Below are 20,662 nucleotides of genomic sequence, written 5' to 3' on the forward strand. Positions count from 1 at the left end.
TCATTGCATTTATGAAATTTATGAAAGAAGGTGAACGCACCCCACTTGTCCCTTCGGCTGCCATGAGACTTAATTCATTTGTTTCTTTGTGGTTAGATTCTTCTTCGTCACTATTTTCTCTGATTGCCATGAAACACATGTTGGTTATCTCCTCGTGGTAAGATTCTTCTTTATCGCTCCATGCACCAAAAGATTTCTTCTTTTGATAGTTTCTGTTGATTTCTTTTTTCAGTTCAAGATATTCTGCTTGAATGTGGCAGTGTTTTTCACATTCATAGCGTCTTCCATCATTCTTGTCATTCTCATTCACTCTGAAGTTTGGTTTGTCTCTTCTGACATTTCTGTTTCTTCTCATCATACTTAATACTACTTTGGAAAGCATGGCTATGTTTTCCTCCTGTTCTTCACATTCTTTTTCTTCTTCATTTTCTAACTCGGCCAAAGTGGTTTTAAACGCATTGATTTTCTTTTTTTCTTCTTGCACACTTCTGTTTAAATTAGTTTTTTCAATGGTAATAAGATCATCTCTAAGCTCGTCATATGACATCTTAACAAGATCTTGACACTCTAGTGCAATGACTTTGCGTTGCCAGGCTGTAGGTAAGCTTCTGAGTATTTCCTAACTTGTTTCTCATTTTTACTGGTCTACCAAAAGATTTCAGATCTCTAACAATTTTGTTGAATGGAGAAAACATCTCTTCCACTAATTCTCTGTCCTTCATTTGAAATAGTTCATAGTCATGAATTAATAGATTTATTCTTGTTTCTTTGACTTTGTTTGTTCCATCACAGGTAACTTCTAGCTTGTCCCACACTTCGTTTGCGATTTTATTGCTTGAGATCTTTTCATATTCTTCATCGCTTATTGCATTATGCAGAAGGTTCTTGGCTTTAGCACTTACCTTCACCACAACAGCTTGTGCGTCAATATAGTCATCTAAGTCTAGTGGATCAGATGATACTTGGCTTTCAGTAGTTTTGTCCTTTTTTGCTTGTGGTAAGGGGAGCTCCCCTTTCTTGATGACGTGCCAGACTTTCATGTCATACGACTTTGCATAAGTTTCCATACACACTATGTGAGAAATGATATTCATTGAAGTAAGGTGGCCTTGTTTGTGAAGTTTCTTCTTGAAATAATGCTCCAACAACAGTGTTTGTTATATGATATTTTTTCACTTTGTAGTTAATCAAATATTTTTCTCAAAATGTGAGACTTGCTCTGATACCAATTGAATGTACAAGAGAAGTGATTTTTAAAAATTCTTTAGTCGACTAACCTCTTTCTTGGTCGATAACTATTGTTCTGCAAGCCATAGTTAGTTTAATAGATATATGTAATAAATAGTAAAGAAAACAATATAAGAGACAAAGATTTTTATACTTGTTCTTGTACCGATGTGGCACCTACATCCAGTTCCCTTGAGTCACAATGGTTCTCTTAAATCTTCAATCGAACAACTACAAATGAGAGTGGTTTTTCTCACGTTTAACGCAAATGAATTGTAGTATGAAATCTTGACACAATCTTCACTTGCTTCCTTTTTCTCTCTATCTTTTGCAACACTAGTAAGCTTATGAATACAGTATTTTTCTAACAAGTAGAAGGAGTGAAAACTTGTATGAAAACTGTGCGTTCTGCCATATCTTTCCTTCTCTTCTTATATAGTTCTTGATGAGGCTCTCTATTCCTTGTGATGTGATTTGAAAAATTATTGATTATGAATTTCCTTTTTGAAGAAGTGTAAGAGTAGGACCCAAGGGTTGGCTCTTGAATCCAGCATATGAAACAAGGTTGGATTCAAACTCAATCAATTTGTTAGATCCTCCTTGACGGTCTTGGACTTCAAGGCCTTCCATTCTTGTAGTCTTCTTCCTGGATGCCTGATTTGATTCTTCTAATTTACTTCCGTAGGTTTTGCATAGTTGATTGATTTCCTTTCCTTCCTTATTTCCTTGATGTATGCCTTTGATGGAAGGATAGTTGTCTGCCTCTGTCATTGGACATTCTCTTATTTCTTTCTTATTCTGGTGCATTGATTATAGAGATTTCCCTTCTTGTGCTTTGAACATGTGATTTGCATAAGTAGTTGAGACACTAATAGAGTGTATTTGTCATTTGTTTTGGTCATCACTAAAATTCAAACAACACTATTGTCCTTTTCTTGTGATCTTTCTCTATTAGATTACAACAACCTCGTAGCTTCCCAAGCCCAATCTTCTTTATTTTTTATCTAGATAGAATAGTTCTCTTCCACTTTTACGCAGCCCACAATTTTAGTCTAGTGTTGTTGAAAGCCATCACTTTGTCGCTTAAAGTGGTTAAGCGATGAAGCAATGCGAAGCAAGGGCTAATCACTATGCGCAAGGTGATCCCCTTGAAGAATATTCAGTTCCTTTGACTCTTAACTTGGAGGAGTTTGATAAATATCGGTGTTATTGTTTATTGGATATTGACTTTGTGTTCCATATTTATTAAGTGAAAAGTAAGTGATTTTTAGATTACAGCAACATACAAGGAAGTTTTCTAATATTTCTCGTAATGTGTATTCGTGAATTCTCATTATCACCTAGCATAAAAGGGCAGACCGGCGTACAAAATATTCTCATTCACTTAGGGTTTGAAAAAGAGCCGTACCCAAGGGGTATGATGTAGGTAGCTTGCCCTAATGCAACTATTAGTGGCGGATTTCACGGATCAAACCCGTGACTTATAGGTTACACGAAGACAACTTTACTGTTGTTCAAGGTTCCCTTATCATTATCACTGAGTAGGGGTGTCAAATGGGCGGGTTGGACCGATTTTGGGCAAGTAAAAATTCAAATGTTGGTTTTCATTATATGTTGCCGAAGTCTAGGAAGTTAGATTATAAATACAATACTCCATCAATGCGTGACAACAAAATTTTATTAGGAAAAGTGAGACTTCGAGTAGTAATGAGCTTTTCCAAGCTCAAACTCAAATGTGGAACCATATATTCAACGTCACAAGTTCTTCGGCAGTAAAATGTGGGGAGAAATTTAAAAATAGCCAGATTTACAAGTGGTCATTTAAAAATAGCCACTGTTTCTAAGGTAATCGAAATTTAGCCATTTTTCATGTAAAGATAAATCTGAACGAAAACACTGTTCAAAATTCGGAAAAAAATACTCTAGCATACTATACTGGAGTTCCAGTACTGGAACTCCAGTCTAATATACTAGAGTTCTAGTATAATATACCAGTCCAGCATAATATACTGGAGTTTGGAGCACCGGTGCTCCAGTCTCCAGTATATTATACTGGAGCGAGCAAAGCATATGGGTGCACTGAACTCCAGTATATTATGCTGGACCGGTCTATTTTGCAGCAAAATAGTGGCTATTTTTCATTGACTTGGTAAACACTGACTATTTTTGAATGATCAATCCGAAAACTGGCTAGACCGTGCTATTTTAACTAAAATGTGCGGTTGAACTAAAATGTTCTCTACATACATGGTAAGCCCATGTGTCTCTCCGATCTCTTGGCCCAACTTTCCCTCCTCCATTCTTCTAAACTCTTCTTCTTGCCAATCTTAATGTGCTTTTTAATTAGTTCATTTTGGTTCCCTAAATCAACAGGAAGATCATTACTACTATTCGCTTAGCCCGATCAATCGTCTTCTTGTGAAGAATGAGCCCTTGAATCTTAGGTCTCTCTTGCTCGTTCAAAAGTCATGGTTTGAGTTAAGTATTTGGTTCCAAAATGATTCCCCTATTTACACACTGCTCATGGACAATAGGTCACGCATAACTATACCTATAAAAAGATTAAGTGGTTCGTCACAAATATAATTCGATTTTAGAGTTCGGAGTCAATGTCATAGAAAGCTATGAAGCGTTCTAGCTAACTTAATTACTAAATAATCTAAGTTGAACAAGAGAATCAATTATAATTGAGTTTAGTAAATATTAAACTAAATAAATTAAAAGAAACTAATTATGGAATTAAACTAAAATAGTAAAAGTCTAGAGAATTCATAGTTGATAAAAGGCCTAGGGTAGAGAATCCCTCAATAATCGGGACAACTCTAACTAAACTCCTCAAACTTTGCTTCACATTATTCTATTAATCTTGGATCTAAAGCCAATTCACTAGAGTTTTCCAACTACTAACGACATCGTTCTTAAACTCTTCTTCCCAAAATTATTCAACACAATAAACCCGTCCAATTTAGGTCACAGTCGAATTACGATATCCCTAAAATGATTTTAAATCGGGTTGTTTGACTGACCCAAACCTATAAATCATTCCCAAGAATAACCAAACAATAGGGCATACACCTTCTGAGCTCAAACAATTGAATTCATTAAAATTACAGTCAAACAAATAAAATAAGTATCAAGAATTCAGGAATATTCACTCAAGATCACCCAATAACAGATTTATTAAAACCCTAGATAAGAAACTTTACTACTCATGTATCACGACCCAAAATTCATATGTCATGATAGCGTCTATCTCAATACTAGGCAAGACCACAACCAAATTAAATCACAAAATTCTTTATGTTTGAAAACATAATAAATAATTTTTTTTTGCGAAAATCTCACAAATACTGATACAAAATACTGTGTCTTCATAATATACACTCTCAAAATTCGGTGTCACTGAGTATATGAGCATCTAAATGATAATATAGTCTGACTGATAAAAACATTGCCTGAAAATATAGAACAGTACAAATAACTGAAAGAAAAGAGAGACAAAGTCTGTGGACGCCAAGAAGCTACCTCGATAGTCTCCAACATATAAATCTCCAAAATCTAGCAACCGTCATATCCGGAAGTACCTGGATCTGCACATGAAGTGCATAGTGTAGTATGAATACAACCGACCCAATGTACTCAATAAGTAAAAAGACTAACCTCTGCACATGATGTATGTGGTGCTCTACAATGAAAGCCCCACGTACTCACACTCTCAGAGTACTCAATCACTCAGTACTGTGCGGGGCAAATCCAGCCCAGAGAAGATCCATCCCTCAATATAAATAGCGACTGACAATCAGTCACTTAGTACTATATAGAGCCAATCCCGCGCAGGAAAATCCATCTCGAATATAAATAAATAAGGCAACTCAATGCTCAGGGAACTCCATTACAAATATAAATGTATACGGCAACTCCATGCCCAGGATACTCCATCCTATATATAAATGTATAGGGCAACTCCATGCCCAGGAAACTCCATCCCATATATAAATGTATAGGGCAGCTCCATGCCCAAGGAACTCCATCCCACATATAAATATCAACTGTGCTCACTGTGAGGTGCAGACTCTGGAGGGAATATTTTAGCCCAAGTGCTATAATAAGCCATATCCAGGAATAAGTAAATAAATATAAAACATGTTGCGGCGTGCAGCCCGAGCCCATAAATATCACTAACAACCAAGTCCTCGACCTCACTTAGTCATTTAAATCTCTCCAGTCTCTCGGGCTCACAATGTCAAATCAGCCCAACATGATGATATGATGTATCAATGAATGACAACAGAGACTAATATATGATATGCAAATGATAGATGTGACTGAGTACAAAATTGTAAATTAGACAAGTAACTCAACAGTAACACGACCTCTATGGGTCCCAAAATATCGGCACGTAGCCTAAGCATGATTTTATCATGAGTCTCAGGTCAATTTCTCTAACACGTGGAGGATATGTGGATAATGACATGATTATTTGATTATGCAACTCCACGGAATCAATTAAGTCACAATTTCTATGGTTTACACTGATAATAGGCTAGATTCATAGAATCTATTAAAGGATGAACTTCTTGTTATGTTAATATAGTTTGCCCGGTTTACTCTCTATTTGTTCAACTACGTTCTTATTGTAGTTAATTGATAGGATCCTCAATTAGCTGTGCCTATTTAGTATGTATTACTCGGGAGAGAGTGCATATTTAGGTAATTGTTGAACAACACCACTCCCAGAGTATATGAAGGATCAATAACCGAGGGTTTAAAGGCGGGATTAGGGATAACGAAGCCTTGGGTGCAATCTAAAGTGAGCTGTATTAAAAGCCAGCTAGCGTAACTCATGAGAGTGTGTCTAGTAAATTGTTGTGATTACTCGGGAGAGAATTACGGTAATAAGAGTGCTCATGATCGATAGAGACGATTAGGTAAATCTATGTGAAACATAACCGGAAGGGATTCCATCAATAGGGGAAATCACAACCTTAGATCCTTCTCTTAGTTATTTACAACTTAATCATAGTTAGTGTTTATTTACATAATTGCAGTCAGTCATAGTTAGTAAAAATACCCTCAATTGTGATTCAAAACATTTGGGAAGTTGATTACGTAGAATTTAGTGAGTCTGACAAGAGTAATTGATAGGTTAATTCCTTGTGGGTTAGACTCTAGGGGAAATACTCAGGTTATATTTGCAACGTCCGCTTGTCCTTTTATAAGGCGTAGTTGGGTGTGATCAATTTTGGCACCATTGCCGGGGAATTAACGGTGTTATCAATTACAATTGAAAGAAATACAACAATTCTTAGTGTAGTCAGTTTTGCTTCACTTTCAATCTATACATTGAAATTTTAACGTTTGTTGACTTGGTTGTACAAGTGCATGCCTAGAAACTCATCGAGAACTAGTGAAGTATTTGAAGCATTATTAGATCCCAAGAAAGTTTTCAAGGCCTTGAATCGGGCCAATCGGAACAACAAACAACCGAACAATTCAAACCAGATATGGGAGATAACGTGGTAGACCCAGCAGCGCCAGAGGCTGCTCTATATGACTAGGAACAACCCACAGTAGAGAATTTGGCCACATCGATTTTAGTCCCGCAGATACAGGCTGAATCATTTCAAATCACAAACAACATGCTGCACTTGTTGCAAAATAAGGGACTATTTTCAGGGTCACAAATCGAAGATCCTCAACAACACTTGAAGAATTTCCTGTCAATCTGCAAAACTCAAAGGCAACCCAACGTAACTCAGGAAGCAATAAAGTTGTTGTTGTTTCCATTCTCAGTGACAGGAGCTGCCCAGACTTGGCTAAACTCACTCCCCATCAATTCTATAACAACTTGGGAGGAGTTAGTCAAGCAATTTGTGAACAAGTTTCATCCACCCAACAAGACTGCTCAACAAATTGATGAAATTTTGAGTTTCAAATAAAAACCAATAGAGACACTTCAAGAAACATGGGAACAATTCAAAAGGATGTTGGTTATATGTCCGCACCATGGTATTCCAGATCAGATATTGGGGCAGCGGTTCTACATGGGTTTGACAGATGGAGTGAAGGGTAATGTTGATGCTTCAACTGGTGGAGCATTTTTGAGCAAACGATGGAGAGAAATCTAGAGTCTGCTTGACAAGATGACATAAAATTCGGGGTGGACAACCAGGAATACACCTATCACTCCAATGGTTCACTCAGTGCCGTTAGATCCATCCAACACTCTTGCTGAAAACATGGCCACATTAATGACACAAATGAGTATATTACCAAAAAGGCGGAAGAGTCAGAGCAGAAGCAACATGTACACATTGTAGATACTACCAATAGGGGCTTATGCACATCTTGCATTAGTCAGCCAATTGGTAACCAGTGGAATGCAAAAAGTACTCATCATCACTACCCTGAGGACATGAGTTATGTGTCTAATTATGGAGGTCAGGGATAGGGTGGTCAAAATTGGGTCCAACAAAATCAGCCGTACAGGCCAGTCCAGCCACAACTCCACAATGGAAACATGGGAGGTATGAGACCTCACAATAATATGGAGCCTTACCAAAGGCCACAGGGATAATCAACATCAACAACAGGGTTATCATCCTCCTCAGTAGCAGCATGGTGGAAGACAGGAAGATGGGTTTGCAAGACTCGAGGCAATGATGCAGCAGGTTATTGGGTCAAATGCAAAAATAAGTGAAATAGTAGATGCACATAAGTCAACTATTAAGAATATTGAAGTGCAGATGGGCCAGATTTTGATGTCTTTGAATAATCGTCCTCTTGGGGCATTGCCTGTAGCTACGCAGGTAAATCCAAAAGATCAAGGCCCAAAGCAGATGATGGCAGTGAGTCTACATAATGTCAAAGACTTAGACTTAGAGCAAGAGAGGGCCTGAGAAATCAAACAGGCTGAGACACTTGTACCAGTGCCCATTGAGCTAGATGATTCAACGAAACTGATAGAGGTGACAGTGCATCCTACCCAGGAAGAACATAACACACAGATTGAGGCTGAGAAAGAAGCTGAGACATCCCAGAAACCGGTAGTTGAGGTGGTGTCCGACAAAGAAAATAACCAAATCATTGGAAAGAAGAGACCTCCAGCACCATTCCCACAGAGACTGGCCAAGTACCAGAAAGAGGAGTAGTACAAGAAATTTTTAGAGATGCTAAAATAAATCCAGGTAAATATTCCATTGATTGATGCTTTGAAAGAGATGCCTGGTTATGCAAAAATGATGAAGGACTTGATGTCCCGAAAATTCATTTTCTAGGACTTGGCCACAGTGACTCTAACTCAGACCTACAGTGTTGTGGTGACTAGGCTAGTTGCAGAGAAGTTATCTGACCCAGGTAGTTTCACAATTCCTTCTACCATTGGTAACTTTGCTTTTGCCAAGGCACTTTGTGATTGGGGGGCTAGCATAAATCTTATGCCTTTGGCGATCTATAAGAGGTTGGGGATTGGAAGAGCTAGACCCACATCTATGTTGTTGCAGCTAGCTGACAGGACCGTGAAAAGACCCTCTAGGATCTTGGATGATGTGTTCATTCAGGTAGGGAAATTTGTGTTCCCTGCAGATTTTGTGATTCTAGATTGCAAGTTGGATGAAGAAATTCCCATAATTTTGGGAAGGTCGTTCTTGGCCACGGGGATAGCTCTCATTGATTGTTAAACTAGGGAACTCAAGATGAGATTTAACGATGAGGAGATAACATTCAATGTGCAGAAATCTATGAGGCGACCAAGTGAATTCGCTATTTGCTCTCTTATTGATGTCGTGGATGTAATCTTAGAAGCTGATTATGAAACATTGACTATTGAGGATCCTCTTGCTGCATGTCTGGTAAATTTAGATGAGGTTAATGGGGAAGAATTGGCAGAATGGGTGTTGGCTTTAGAGGGTAGAGGGTTTTGGGTAGGGGTGGGCGTTCGGTATTTAAGAATTTCGGTTCGGTATTTCGGTATTCGGTTTATCAATTATATATACCAAATACCGTACCATAATATTTCGGTACGGTTCGGTATTTCTTATTTTGGTTCGGTACTATTTCGGTACGTTTCGGTTTAAACCAAATCTTCATTGTCTCCCCCTCCATTAACTAGCAAAATCTGGCGCCAACATTATCTTACCTTCAATTACTTTAATATTGTGTTTTCTTTTTCTTGATCCTCTAAAGTTGTTCACAGAATCTTTTGTCATTTGTTTGATACCTACATTTATGTGCTTGAGCCTTCCACAAAATATATGGTTTTAAAAAATACAATAGTAAACAACAGTAGCAGCTAGTAAGGAAAAGGTACTAAATAAAATCATGCCCCTCAAAACTTTATCAACCTTTTGAAAAGCGTTAAAAAAAGGGGGAATCACCACTATGCAGAATTAATTTCCTGGAAACATCATAACTTAATAAACAAAATCAAAATTTTGTCGTGCAATTTGCAAAGCAACAGGAGAATCATTTTGGAGCCTAGTGCCATTTTAGCAATTTCATTTATAGGACTTGTACAGTGCTTGTACAGCAGCACTACCTCTATAAAACCCAACACAATTCAAGATTTTTATTTCAGCTATAACACAGTTTCAACATATATATATAGAGAGCTGAGAAAATTATAATAATGAGGGTTGTAGCCACAAACTCAACCTCCATCTCTAATGGTAGTACTATGGGCTCAAATGGTAGTACTTCATTGTTGCATTGGAAATCTCCACTTCCTTACCTTTTCGGAAGTTTAGCATTAACGTTAACACTCATCGCCGTGCCACTTCTCTTCCTCGTTTGTTCCTATCGTAAACGGTCGTCTTCTACGGCAACTGACGAGAAAAAATCTGCATATTCTGATCACAAAACAAGTGCAAGTGTGGAGATGACCGAAATATTGATCTCACCTTATTAAACTATTTCGGTATTTCGGTATACCAAAATACCAAAATATCAATAATCCAATACCGTATACCGTACCGAATTACCAAAATACCGAAATTTCTGTACCGAAATAAACCAAAACCAAAATACCAAATTAATTCGGTTCGGTTCGGAATTCGGTTTTTCGGATTTTATGTCCACCCCTAGTTTTGGGATAGAACTCTTGAATTCTAGCCCCTGCACTTATAAAATAGGAAAACTCCTCCAGCCAACCCATCCATAAAAGAACCACCAAAGCTGGAATTGAAGCCACTGCCCGCCTATCTCAGGTATGAGTTTCTAGGACCTAACTCCACATTACCTGTTATTATCTTATCTAGCTTATTAGATGTGCAGGCACAACAACTTTTGCATATACTCAAGGAGTGCAAGGCTGCCATTGGGTGGACCATGGCAGACATCAAGAGGATCAGCCCGGCATATTGTATGCATAAAAGTCTGCTGGAAGAGAAACTCAAACCTTCCAGGGAGCACCAAAGAAGGCTGAACCCTAACATGAAGGAAGTGGTGAAGAAAGAAGTGACTAAATGGTTGGATGCGGGAATCATTTTCCCAATCTCTGACAGCAACTAGGTTAGCTCCGGTGCAATGTGTTCCTAAGAAGGGTTGTATGACTGTGGTCAAAAATGATAACAATGAGTTGATCTCTACAAGAACCGTCACAGGTTGGAAATTTGCATGGACTACAGGAAATTGAATCTGGCCACCCCGAAAGACCACTTCCCACTTCCCTTCATTGATCAGATGCTTGGCAGACTGGCAGGGAGGTCTCACTTTTGTTTTCTGGATGGGTACTCAAGGTACAATCAAATCTCCATTGCACCAGAGGATAGAAAGAATACCTCTTTCACATGCCCATATGGCATTTATGCTTTTCGAAGGATGCCCTTTGGCCTATGCAATGCACCCGCCACATTCCAGAGATGCATGATGGCCATATTCACTGACATGGTTGGAGACATAATTGAGGTGTTCATGGATGATTTCTCAGTGGTGGGGAACTCGTTCGACGAGTACCTTATAAATCTGACCGGAGTGCTGAAATGATGTATTGAGACTGACCTGGTTCTTAATTAGGAGAAGTGCCATTTCATGGTACAAGAGGGCATAGTCTTGGGACACCAGGTATCAAGTAAAGGAATCGAGGTGGATCGTGCTAAGGTCGACGTGATAGCAAAGCTGCCACCTCCCACTTCAGTCAAGGAAATCAGGAGCTTCCTCGGGCATGCCGGTTTCTATCGGAGATTCACAAGAGACTTCTCAAAAATTGCCAACCCTCTCTATAAGTTCTTAGAAAAAGATCACCCCTTCTTATTTTCTGATGATTGCAGGGTAGCATTCGAGGAGCTGAAAAAGAAGCTAGTCATAGCACCCATCATTGTTGCCCCCGACTGGGAGAAAAAATTCGAACTCATGTGTGACGCCAGTGACTACGCAGTGGGGGCAGTGCTGGGACAGCATAAAGACAAGCTAATGCACCCAATTTATTATGCCAGTAGAACGTTGAGTGGAGCGCAGCTAAACTACACTATAACTGAAAAGGAGATGCTGGCTGGGGTGTTTGCATTCGACAAGTTCAGATCATACCTGATTGGCTCTAAGGTAGTTGTATATACTGATCATGCAGATCTCAGGTACTTGATTTAGAAGAAGGTTGAAGGAGTCCAAACCGCGCCTGATTCGTTGGGTGCTATTACTGCAAGAGTTCGACCTTGAAATTCATGACCATAAGTGCATAGAAAACCAAGTCACTGGTCATCTATCATGACTTGAAGGAGCTAAAAACTTAGTCGAAGTTGAAGATATTCTAGAAACCTTTCCAGACGAGCAGCTACTCGCTACAAGTCTTGAGGAAGTGTCATAGTATGCAGACTTAGCAAATTACCTAGCAAGTGGTATAGTTCCCTATGACCTTTCCTCTGTACAAAAGAAAAAGTTTTATTGTGACTGCCGCATATATTACTGGGATGAACCTTATCTTTTCAGAATATGTGTTGACAATATGATCCAGAGGTGTATCCCCGAGATAGAACAATCTTCTATTTTGCAGTCATGTCACGCATTGGCGTATGGAGGGCATTTTGGAGGAGTCAGGACAGCAGCGAAAGTGCTAGAAGCCGGGTTCTACTAGCCAACAATGATTAAGGATGCACATCAATGGGTGAAGGGCTGTAATGAATGTCAGCGAACCGGGAACATTTTTCGTCTCCATGAGATGCCCATGAACCCAATTCAAGAGGTTGAAGTGTCCGATGTCTGGGGGATAGACTTCATGGGCCCCTTTGTGATCTCCTTTGGAAATAAGTACATACTTGTTGCTGTAGATTACGTGTCCAAATGGGAGAAAGCTGTAGCACTTCCCACCAATGATGCAAGAGTGGTGGTGGGGTTTTTGAAGAAGAAGATATTCACTCGTTTTGGGACCCCGAGAGCTATTATCAGTGGCGGGGGCATCCAATCAAGCTTTTGAGAAGTTGCTGGCGAAGTACGATGTGCGCCACAAGGTGGCAACACCATATCATCCTCAGACCAGTGGACAGGTGATGGATATAAATTATTCTTATATTTTTAATAAAAAATATAATATTTTAGCTATAAAACATGACCAATTTATATCCTATTCTCACACTTTTCCAACAATTCTTCCAGAAAAAAGAATACATGGAAAAAGAGAAAAAGAAAGAACCTACAGTTCAAGGAAGAAGGATACATCCGTGGCAACTTCATCTAAGTCTACACAAAGTCAAGAGATACAAAAGTTATGGCAAATTCTCCCCAAAATTTCATGACAAATTGCCATGTCAATTTCTCATCAAGGTCATAAGATATATTGATATTATCTTGAAAATTCTCACCAAGGGCTTGTAGAAATTTTCCTATAAATAGGCATATAGTTGTAGAAGAAAGATCATCCCACTTTGTATCCAAATTCCTATCTAATTTTTCTTAAGTTCTAAAGAGAAAGAAAAGAGTAATCTTGGCCTCTTTCTCTAGTCTCTCTTTGTAGTAAAATATTCTTAGTCTTTTGAAAATATTTTTTAGCTTTTCTTACTTCATAATGGAGTAATTTCTTTTTGTTGGGACAGTCGATGAAGCTTGATATAATTATAATACTATCTCAGTTTCAATACATTCTTGGCCTGAAACTCTATTTATATTTCATATTGTGATGGAATGGTAAATTTTTAATCATTATTATCACATTTACATATTTTATATCTATGTTATTCTTATATTAATTTTATAACTCTCACGGAGCAAAATTATTATATAATAACTGATAAATAGAATATTAGAGTGAAAGTAATTTTTAGTAAGATTATTATTTCAAGTCTGTAATCTTGCTTTCCTCAGTTTTAATTGTCATGGAGGAATTGTTGAAGGCAAGATTATTGATTTTCTAGTAAAAATATTCTCACGAAGTTTCTAAGTTATTACTACGCTTGAGCACAATTCAGGCAAGATATTTCAGTTTAATCGTCACTAATTTTAAATCAATTAATTGACATAACCTCACAGAGTGTTAATTATTTATTTATTTCTTAGTATAAAAATATAATTGTATTAGCAATAAGCAATTATTCTTTAGAGAAATACGTATGAAACTGAGATTTTATTGTAATGATATATCAAGTGAATTCAACGATTCCCAAATCTTTTTAAATATAAACTTTTCGGAAGAAATTTGTCTTAATTTATAATTTCAAATACACCTTTCATCAATTTGGTTCTCTCAAATAGTAGTAAAAAAATTACAAGTTTGTAGCTTAGATTGTCCAATCTCGGTGGGACGATATAATAAACTATACTAGAATTTGATAGAGTACGAGCAAAAAATCCTATACACACAAGCTTCGTCAAATTTTTGGCGCCGTTGTCGGGGATTGGCACACATCTACTTCAGATTAAATATTTTATTACTAATTTGAGAATTTATTATTAATGTTAATTTTCCCTTCAAAATGTTATCTCCTACATACTACTATCATAATTGTTACTATTATTAGGAGCAATTCTATATAATATTGTAAAAAAGCATATAAAAAAAAGAAAAAAGAAATCCCTCATAGTTAGTACTTCAACCTACTCTATTTTATATTTTATTATTATATTATTATTGTTAGTACTAACATCTATATAATAGTATAATATATTAGTTTTATGATTCACAATCTCATTTTTTTTATTTGTCATTTTTAAGTATATTTTATTATTATTATTATTATTATTATTATTATTATAATTGTAAGTACTTGTTTTTACTATTCTAGTTCTAAAAGTATCCTTTGTACTATTCTATATTACTATTATAACTATTACTTTTACTATATTTTTATAAAATAATATTTTATTCAACTTTTTTTAATTGATAATACTTTAATCCTTCAACATACTTGATTTATTATTGATTTTTTTCATATAGTATAATTAGTATTATATTATTTCTTTTGATGGTTAGTTATAACTTACTGTTTTAGTTTACTATAATATTACCGTACTATTTTTATTCATTTTTAAAAATTATCTATTACTATTTTAGGGACTGTCTTTATTTTACTTTAATTTTAGATAGTTTATGGCCCGCTCTTCTACAAAAGAGTTGGGCAATTACGATCCTGAAATTGAAAAAACTTTGCGATTGTGCAGGAAAGAAAAATATCGTCTCAAAACATAACTTGTAACAAAATGGAGCACCAATTAGAAGATGATAACAATCCATTACAAATTCCACCACCAGCTCATGTAGAGGAGCAGTTTGATGAAGTGGCGCCAAGACCAACAAATAGAATCCTAAAGGATTATGCTAGACCTGATCGCTTTAACTGTGAATCTAGTGTCAGGAAACCTCCAGTAGCAGCCAATAACTTTGAAATCAGGACAGGCCTGATTCAAACAATTCAACAATCTTGCATTTACAATGGTGATCTAAGTGATGATCCACATAGTCATTTAATTGACTTTTTAGAATTGGTTGAAATTGCAAAGTATAATGGAGTACCTCCTGAAGTAATTAAGTTAAGGCTATTTCCTTTTTCTTTAAAAGGAGAGGCCAAAACTTGGTTACGAAGTTTGTCGCAAGGGTCTATTACCAAATGGGACCAAATGACTCAGAAATTTTTAAATAAATATTTTTCCCCTGCTAAAACAAAAAAGTTAAGACAGGATATATCTAACTTCTTGCATACTGACACTGAGTCAGTTTATCAAGTTTGGGAAAGATTGAAAACAATGTAAAGGAAATGTCCACATCATGACATTCCTGAACATATACAGTTGTACATTTTTTATCATGGTTTGAACCCATCTTATAGAAATGTAATAGATGCAGCTGTAGGAGGCTGGGAAAAACCACAGAAGAAGCATTGCAATTGCTTAATGAAATTTCTGAAAATGCCATACAGTGGCCATCTGAGCGTGTAATCATTAAGAAATCTGCTACAGTAAATCAGGTGGATGCTTTAAATACACTAACACAACAGATTGTTTCTTTGGCACAAAAATTGGAATCTTTTCAGGTAAATACACAACAACCAAGCCAGTCTGAGGCTTGCGACTTGTGTGGAGGAAACCATCTAAACCACGAATGTCAAGCAACCAATTAAAATGATGAACATGTCAATATCATCGGATACAAGCCGTATCCTTTTAGAAGTCCATTAGCACAAAAACATCCAGGATTTCAATGGAGCAATGCAAATGGTGCTGAAAACTCTCAAAACTACCAAAAGCAACAGGTACAGAGTCCACCCAGATATCAAAATCAAAATCATAGACAACAAAATTTCAGGCCTTATCAGCAAGCAACTCCATATCAGCAAAGGCCTCAACAAGGCCATCCAAGTCTTGATGACCTTTTGTACAAGTACATTAAGGTTACTGATGAAAAAATTGAAAGTCAAAATTCAGCTCTAAAAAATCTTGAAATTCAGTTAAACCAATTGGCAACTCTTGTGTCTGAAAAGATTCAAGGTCCTTTACCAAGCGATACAGAGAAAAATCCAAAAGAACACCTTAAGGCCATTGCTTTAAGGTCAGGTATGACTCTTGATGAACCCTATGCAAACAAACAAGAAAAGAATCAATCAGAACAACAGGTAGGCAAGGGTGAGAAGGGTGAGATACCCTCTCAACCATCAGAAGAGAAAGAAGCCAAGAAAAAAGAAGAAAAAAATACTAAAAATTTGTCTTCTTTCCCTGTTACAATTCCTTTCCCACAAAAGATGAAAAGAGAAAAACTTGATAATCAATTTGCAAAGTTTTTGGAGATTTTAAAACAAATTCACATTAACATTCCTTTTACTGATGCTTTATTGCAAATGCCTTCATATTTATCAAGCAAAAGAAAATTGGAAGAAGTTTCTGTGGTAATGCTTACTGAAAAATGCAGTGCTATACTTCAAAATAAACTATCACAAAAACTCGGTGACCCAGGTAGTTTTACCATTCCATGTACTCTGGGAGGAGTATACATTGAAAAAGCACTTTTTGATTCTGAAGCTTCAATAAATTTGATGCCAATTTCTATTTTTAAAAATTTAGATCTTGGTGAAATGAAAGACACAAGTGTTTCACTACAATTTGCTGATCAAACTACTAAGATACCAAAGGGAATAATTGAAAATGTACTTATAAGAGTAGATAAATTTATTTTTCCTATAGATTTCATAGTACTTGAAATGAAGGAGTGTCCTGATAAACCAATTATTTTGGGTAGACCATTCTTGCAAAAGGCAGGGCAATCATAGATGTCCATCAAGGACAACTAATTTTAAGAGTTGATGAAGAAAGAGCTATTTTTGATATGCAAAAGATACTAAGATTCTCAGAAGATGATACATCATCTTCATGCTTTTCAATTGACATGATTAATAATCTTATAGAAGAATTCAAAGATGATCAATTAATTTCTGACTCAATGGAAAGATGTTTGGCAAAATCTGGCACCATACACGATGAAGATCCGACTATCAGAAGTGATGCAAAATTATTGGAAAAAGATTATGAGGAAGGGGACATGCAATTAGAAGAAGTTCAACCAAAAATTGAACTCAAAACTCTCCCTTCTAATTTGAAATATGTCTTTTTGAGCATGAATTATTTCCAGTAATCATTTCATCTTCTCTAACTACAGAATAGGAAGAAAGATTGATTGAAGTATTGAAAGCACACAAAGGAGCCTTGGGATGGACTTTAGAAGATAGCAAAGGAAGTAATCCAGCAATTTGTACGCATAGAATCCTCGTGGAGGATAGCTACAAACCGATAGTCCAACTCCAAAGGAGATTAAACCCAACATGCAGGAAGTGGTAAAAAAGGAGATTGTAAAGCTTTTGGCGGCATGTATTATTTACCCTATTTCAAACAACCCTTGGGTAAGTCTTGTTCAGGTAGTACCAAAAAAGAGAGGTATGACAGTGATAAAAAATAAAAATAATGAACTACCTACCAGGACCGTCATAGGATGGAGAGTCTGCATAGATTATAAACGTCTTAATGATGCCACTAGAAAAGATCACTTTTCTTTGCCATTTATTGATTAAATGTTAGAAAGAATTGCAGGATATGAGTTTTATTGTTTTCTTGATGGCTATTCAGGGTATAACCAAATCCCAATCGCACCAGAAGATCAAGATAAGACGACTTTCACATGTCATCATGGAACACACGCATATAGGAGAATGCCATTTGGTTTGTGCAACGCTCCTGCTACATTTCAGCGTTGCATGTCAGCAATTTTTTCTGACATGACTGAAAAATTTCTTGAAATTTTCATGGATGATTTTACACTCTTCGGCAAGGGTTTTGAGGATTGTCTTCACCATTTAACCTTAGTTATTAAAAGATGTGAAGAGACAAACTTAATTCTTAATTAGGAAAAATGTCATTTTATGGTTACTGAGGGAATTGTTTTAGGACATAAAATCACTGCTAAAGGGATAGAAGTTGATAAGGCTAAAATTAATCTTATAGTAGGATTACCCTCTCCCACAATTGTTAAAGGCATTGGAAGCTTTCTAGGTCATGCAGGTTTTTACAGACATTCATAAAAGATTTTTCAAAGATTTCAAAACCGTTGACTAACCTTTTAATAAAAGATGTTAAGTTTGAATTTCAGGTGATTATATGAAAGCCTTTGACACCCTTAAAGAAAAATTATCAACTGCCCCTATAGTTGTGTCCCCTGATTGGAACCAACCTTTTGAGGTCATGTGTGATGCTAGTGATACAGTAGTTGGAGCTATTTTATGCCAGAGAAAAGATAAGATTTTTCTTCCAATTTACTATGCCAGCAGGACAATGAATGAGGCTCGACAAAATTATGCCACGACTGAAAAATAACTACTGGCAGTGGTATTTGCATTTGATAAGTTTCGTTCCTATCTGATAGGAACCAATGTCACTATTTTTACTGATCATGCCGCTCTAAAATACCTCTTAGCAAAAAAAGATGCGCGACCTAGATTGTTAAGATGAATTTTACTTCTCCAAGAATTTGAGCTCGAAATAAAAGATGAAAAGAGAACAAAGAATTAGGTAGCTGGCCATTTGTCTAGATTAGAGAACCCCCCACTTAAGTTATGTGATATAAAAGAAGATTTTCCTTATGAACATATTTTTTTTAACAACTCAGTTGTGACTCAACCACCCTGGTTTGCAGATATTGCAAATTACTTGGTTGGAAAATGGACACCCCAAAATCTCACTTACAAACAGAGGAAAAAGTAGATATCTGATGCTAAATATTATTTGTGGAATGACCCTTACTTGTTTAAAATTTGTGCAGATAATATTATCAGAAGATGTGTACCAGAAGAAGAAATGACCGAAATTTTGTACCATTGCCACGATGGAGCAGTTGGAGGACATTATGCAGCAAATCGAACTGCCATTAAAGTTCTAGAGTTTGGATTTTTCTGGCCAACACTTTTTAATGACGCTCGTGCCTACGTTACACTGTGTGACTGGTGTCGAAGAACAAGTAATATCACTAAGAGAGATGAGATGCCATTGCAATCAATACAGGTATGTGAAATATTTGATGTTTGGGGAATAGATTTCATGGGTCCTTTTCTTTCATCTCATTCTTTTGAATACATCATTGTGGCTGTGGATTATGTTTCAAGATAGGTTGAAGCCATCCCAACAAGGAAAAATGATACTCAAACTGTGTGTAATTTTCTCAAGAAAAATATTTTTACCAGGTTTGGTACAGCACGAGTCATCATTAGTGACCAAGGGTCTCATTTCATGAATAGATAATTTTCAGCATTATTGTCAAAATATGGCGTGACTCATAAAATAGGAACACCATACCATGCTCAAAACAAAAGGGCAAGTTGAGGTTTCTAACCGTGAATTAAAAAGAATACTTGAAAAAACGGTTGGAATCTCTAGAAAAGACTGGGCTTCAAAATTAGATGACACACTATGGGCATATCGAACGGCATTTAAAACCCCAATTGATACGCCTCCATATCAATTAGTCTTTGGAAAAGCTTGTCATCTTCCAGTTGAATTAGAACACCAAGCTTTTTGGGCGTTGAAAGCATTGAACTTTGAATTAACCTCTGCTGGTAAAAATAGATTTTCTCAGGTGAATGAATTGGAAGAACTTAGATTAGAAGCATATGAAAATGCCAAAATTTTTAAAGAAAAAACAAAAAAATGGCACGACAAATTAATCCGATAGAAAACTTTTAAAATTGGAGATCATGTACTTCTATACAATAGTAGACTTAGGCTATTTCCAGGAAAATTAAAATCCAGGTGGACGGGTCCTTACAATGTTACTCCATACAGAGCAATTGAAATTCAACAAACCAATGGAGGAGACCAATTTAAGGTAAATGGTCTGTCATGATCCGGCCAGTCGTCTTAAGAATTAACGTTCAGATCCCCTATTAACTGCTTTCTCCAAGTTTATTTCTGCTAATGTGATTTGCCGGGATGTTCGGTTTTGAGTTTCGGGGAGTTTCGGGACACTTAGTCCCTAAATGAGAGCTTAAGTGTTGGAAAAGTGACCATACTCGGAACAGTGTGGAGATAGCCTCAGAATGGAAATACGATGGTTTCGTTAGCTTTGTTGGGTGATTTTGGGGTTAGGAGCGTGTTTGAATTGTTTTTTGGAAGTCCGTAACTAATTTAGGCTTGAAATGTCGAAAGTTGAATTTTGGAAGTTTCCGGTTCGATAGTGAGATTTTGATCCGAGGGTCGGAATGGAATTTCGAGAGTTTTAGTAGTTCCGTTATATCATTTGGGATGTGTGTGCAAAATTTCAAGTCATTAGGACGTGGTTTGGTTGGGTTTTTGATCAAAAGCGGAATTCAGAAGATTTTTGAAACTTAGGCTTGAATCCGATGTGTTTTGGTTGTTTTGATGTTGTTTGAAGTGTTTTGAAGATTGGTACAAGTTTGAATAAGGTTTTAGGATATGTTCATGCCTTTAGTTGAGGTCCTGGGGGCCTCGGGTGTGTTTCGAATACTCAACGGATCATTTTCAA

At 36.6% G+C, this 20,662-nt stretch overlaps 3 protein-coding genes across 3 annotated transcripts; 2 read left to right on the top strand and 1 right to left on the bottom strand.

The window, feature by feature from the left end:
- Positions 1-548: 548 nt before the first annotated feature.
- On the bottom strand, positions 549-1,067 carry LOC142175141 (uncharacterized). The gene has a single exon (XM_075241716.1). It carries the CDS (start codon positions 1,065-1,067, stop codon positions 549-551), a length of 519 nt encoding a protein of 172 aa, XP_075097817.1.
- Positions 1,068-12,298: 11,231 nt separating this feature from the next.
- LOC142175142 (uncharacterized) lies at positions 12,299-12,631 on the top strand. The gene has a single exon (XM_075241717.1). The coding sequence runs from the start codon at positions 12,299-12,301 to the stop codon at positions 12,629-12,631; it is 333 nt and encodes a 110-aa protein (XP_075097818.1).
- Positions 12,632-14,847: 2,216 nt separating this feature from the next.
- Positions 14,848-17,269, top strand: LOC142175143 (uncharacterized). Its single transcript, XM_075241718.1, has 4 exons — positions 14,848-15,392; positions 15,485-15,677; positions 15,798-16,784; positions 16,877-17,269. Exons 1-4 carry the CDS (start codon positions 14,848-14,850, stop codon positions 17,267-17,269), a joined length of 2,118 nt encoding a protein of 705 aa, XP_075097819.1.
- Positions 17,270-20,662: the final 3,393 nt, after the last annotated feature.

Source organism: Nicotiana tabacum, chromosome 21, assembly GCF_000715075.1.
Source record: "Nicotiana tabacum cultivar K326 chromosome 21, ASM71507v2, whole genome shotgun sequence".
Taxonomy (NCBI): Eukaryota; Viridiplantae; Streptophyta; class Magnoliopsida; order Solanales; family Solanaceae; genus Nicotiana; species Nicotiana tabacum.

What these genes read in the sequence shown, in the direction of transcription:
- LOC142175141 (XM_075241716.1), bottom strand. Translation starts at nt 1,067, where the DNA reads ATGGAAACTTATGCAAAGTCGTATGACATGAAAGTCTGGCACGTCATC.
- LOC142175142 (XM_075241717.1), top strand. Translation starts at nt 12,299, where the DNA reads ATGATTAAGGATGCACATCAATGGGTGAAGGGCTGTAATGAATGTCAG.
- LOC142175143 (XM_075241718.1), top strand. Translation starts at nt 14,848, where the DNA reads ATGGAGCACCAATTAGAAGATGATAACAATCCATTACAAATTCCACCA. An exon ending in AAAAATTGGAATCTTTTCAG is followed by an intron (nt 15,678 to 15,797) that starts GTAAATACACAA and finishes ATCGGATACAAG; the next exon opens with CCGTATCCTTTTAGAAGTCC. An exon ending in CAAAGGGAATAATTGAAAAT is followed by an intron (nt 16,785 to 16,876) that starts GTACTTATAAGA and finishes TATTTTGGGTAG; the next exon opens with ACCATTCTTGCAAAAGGCAG.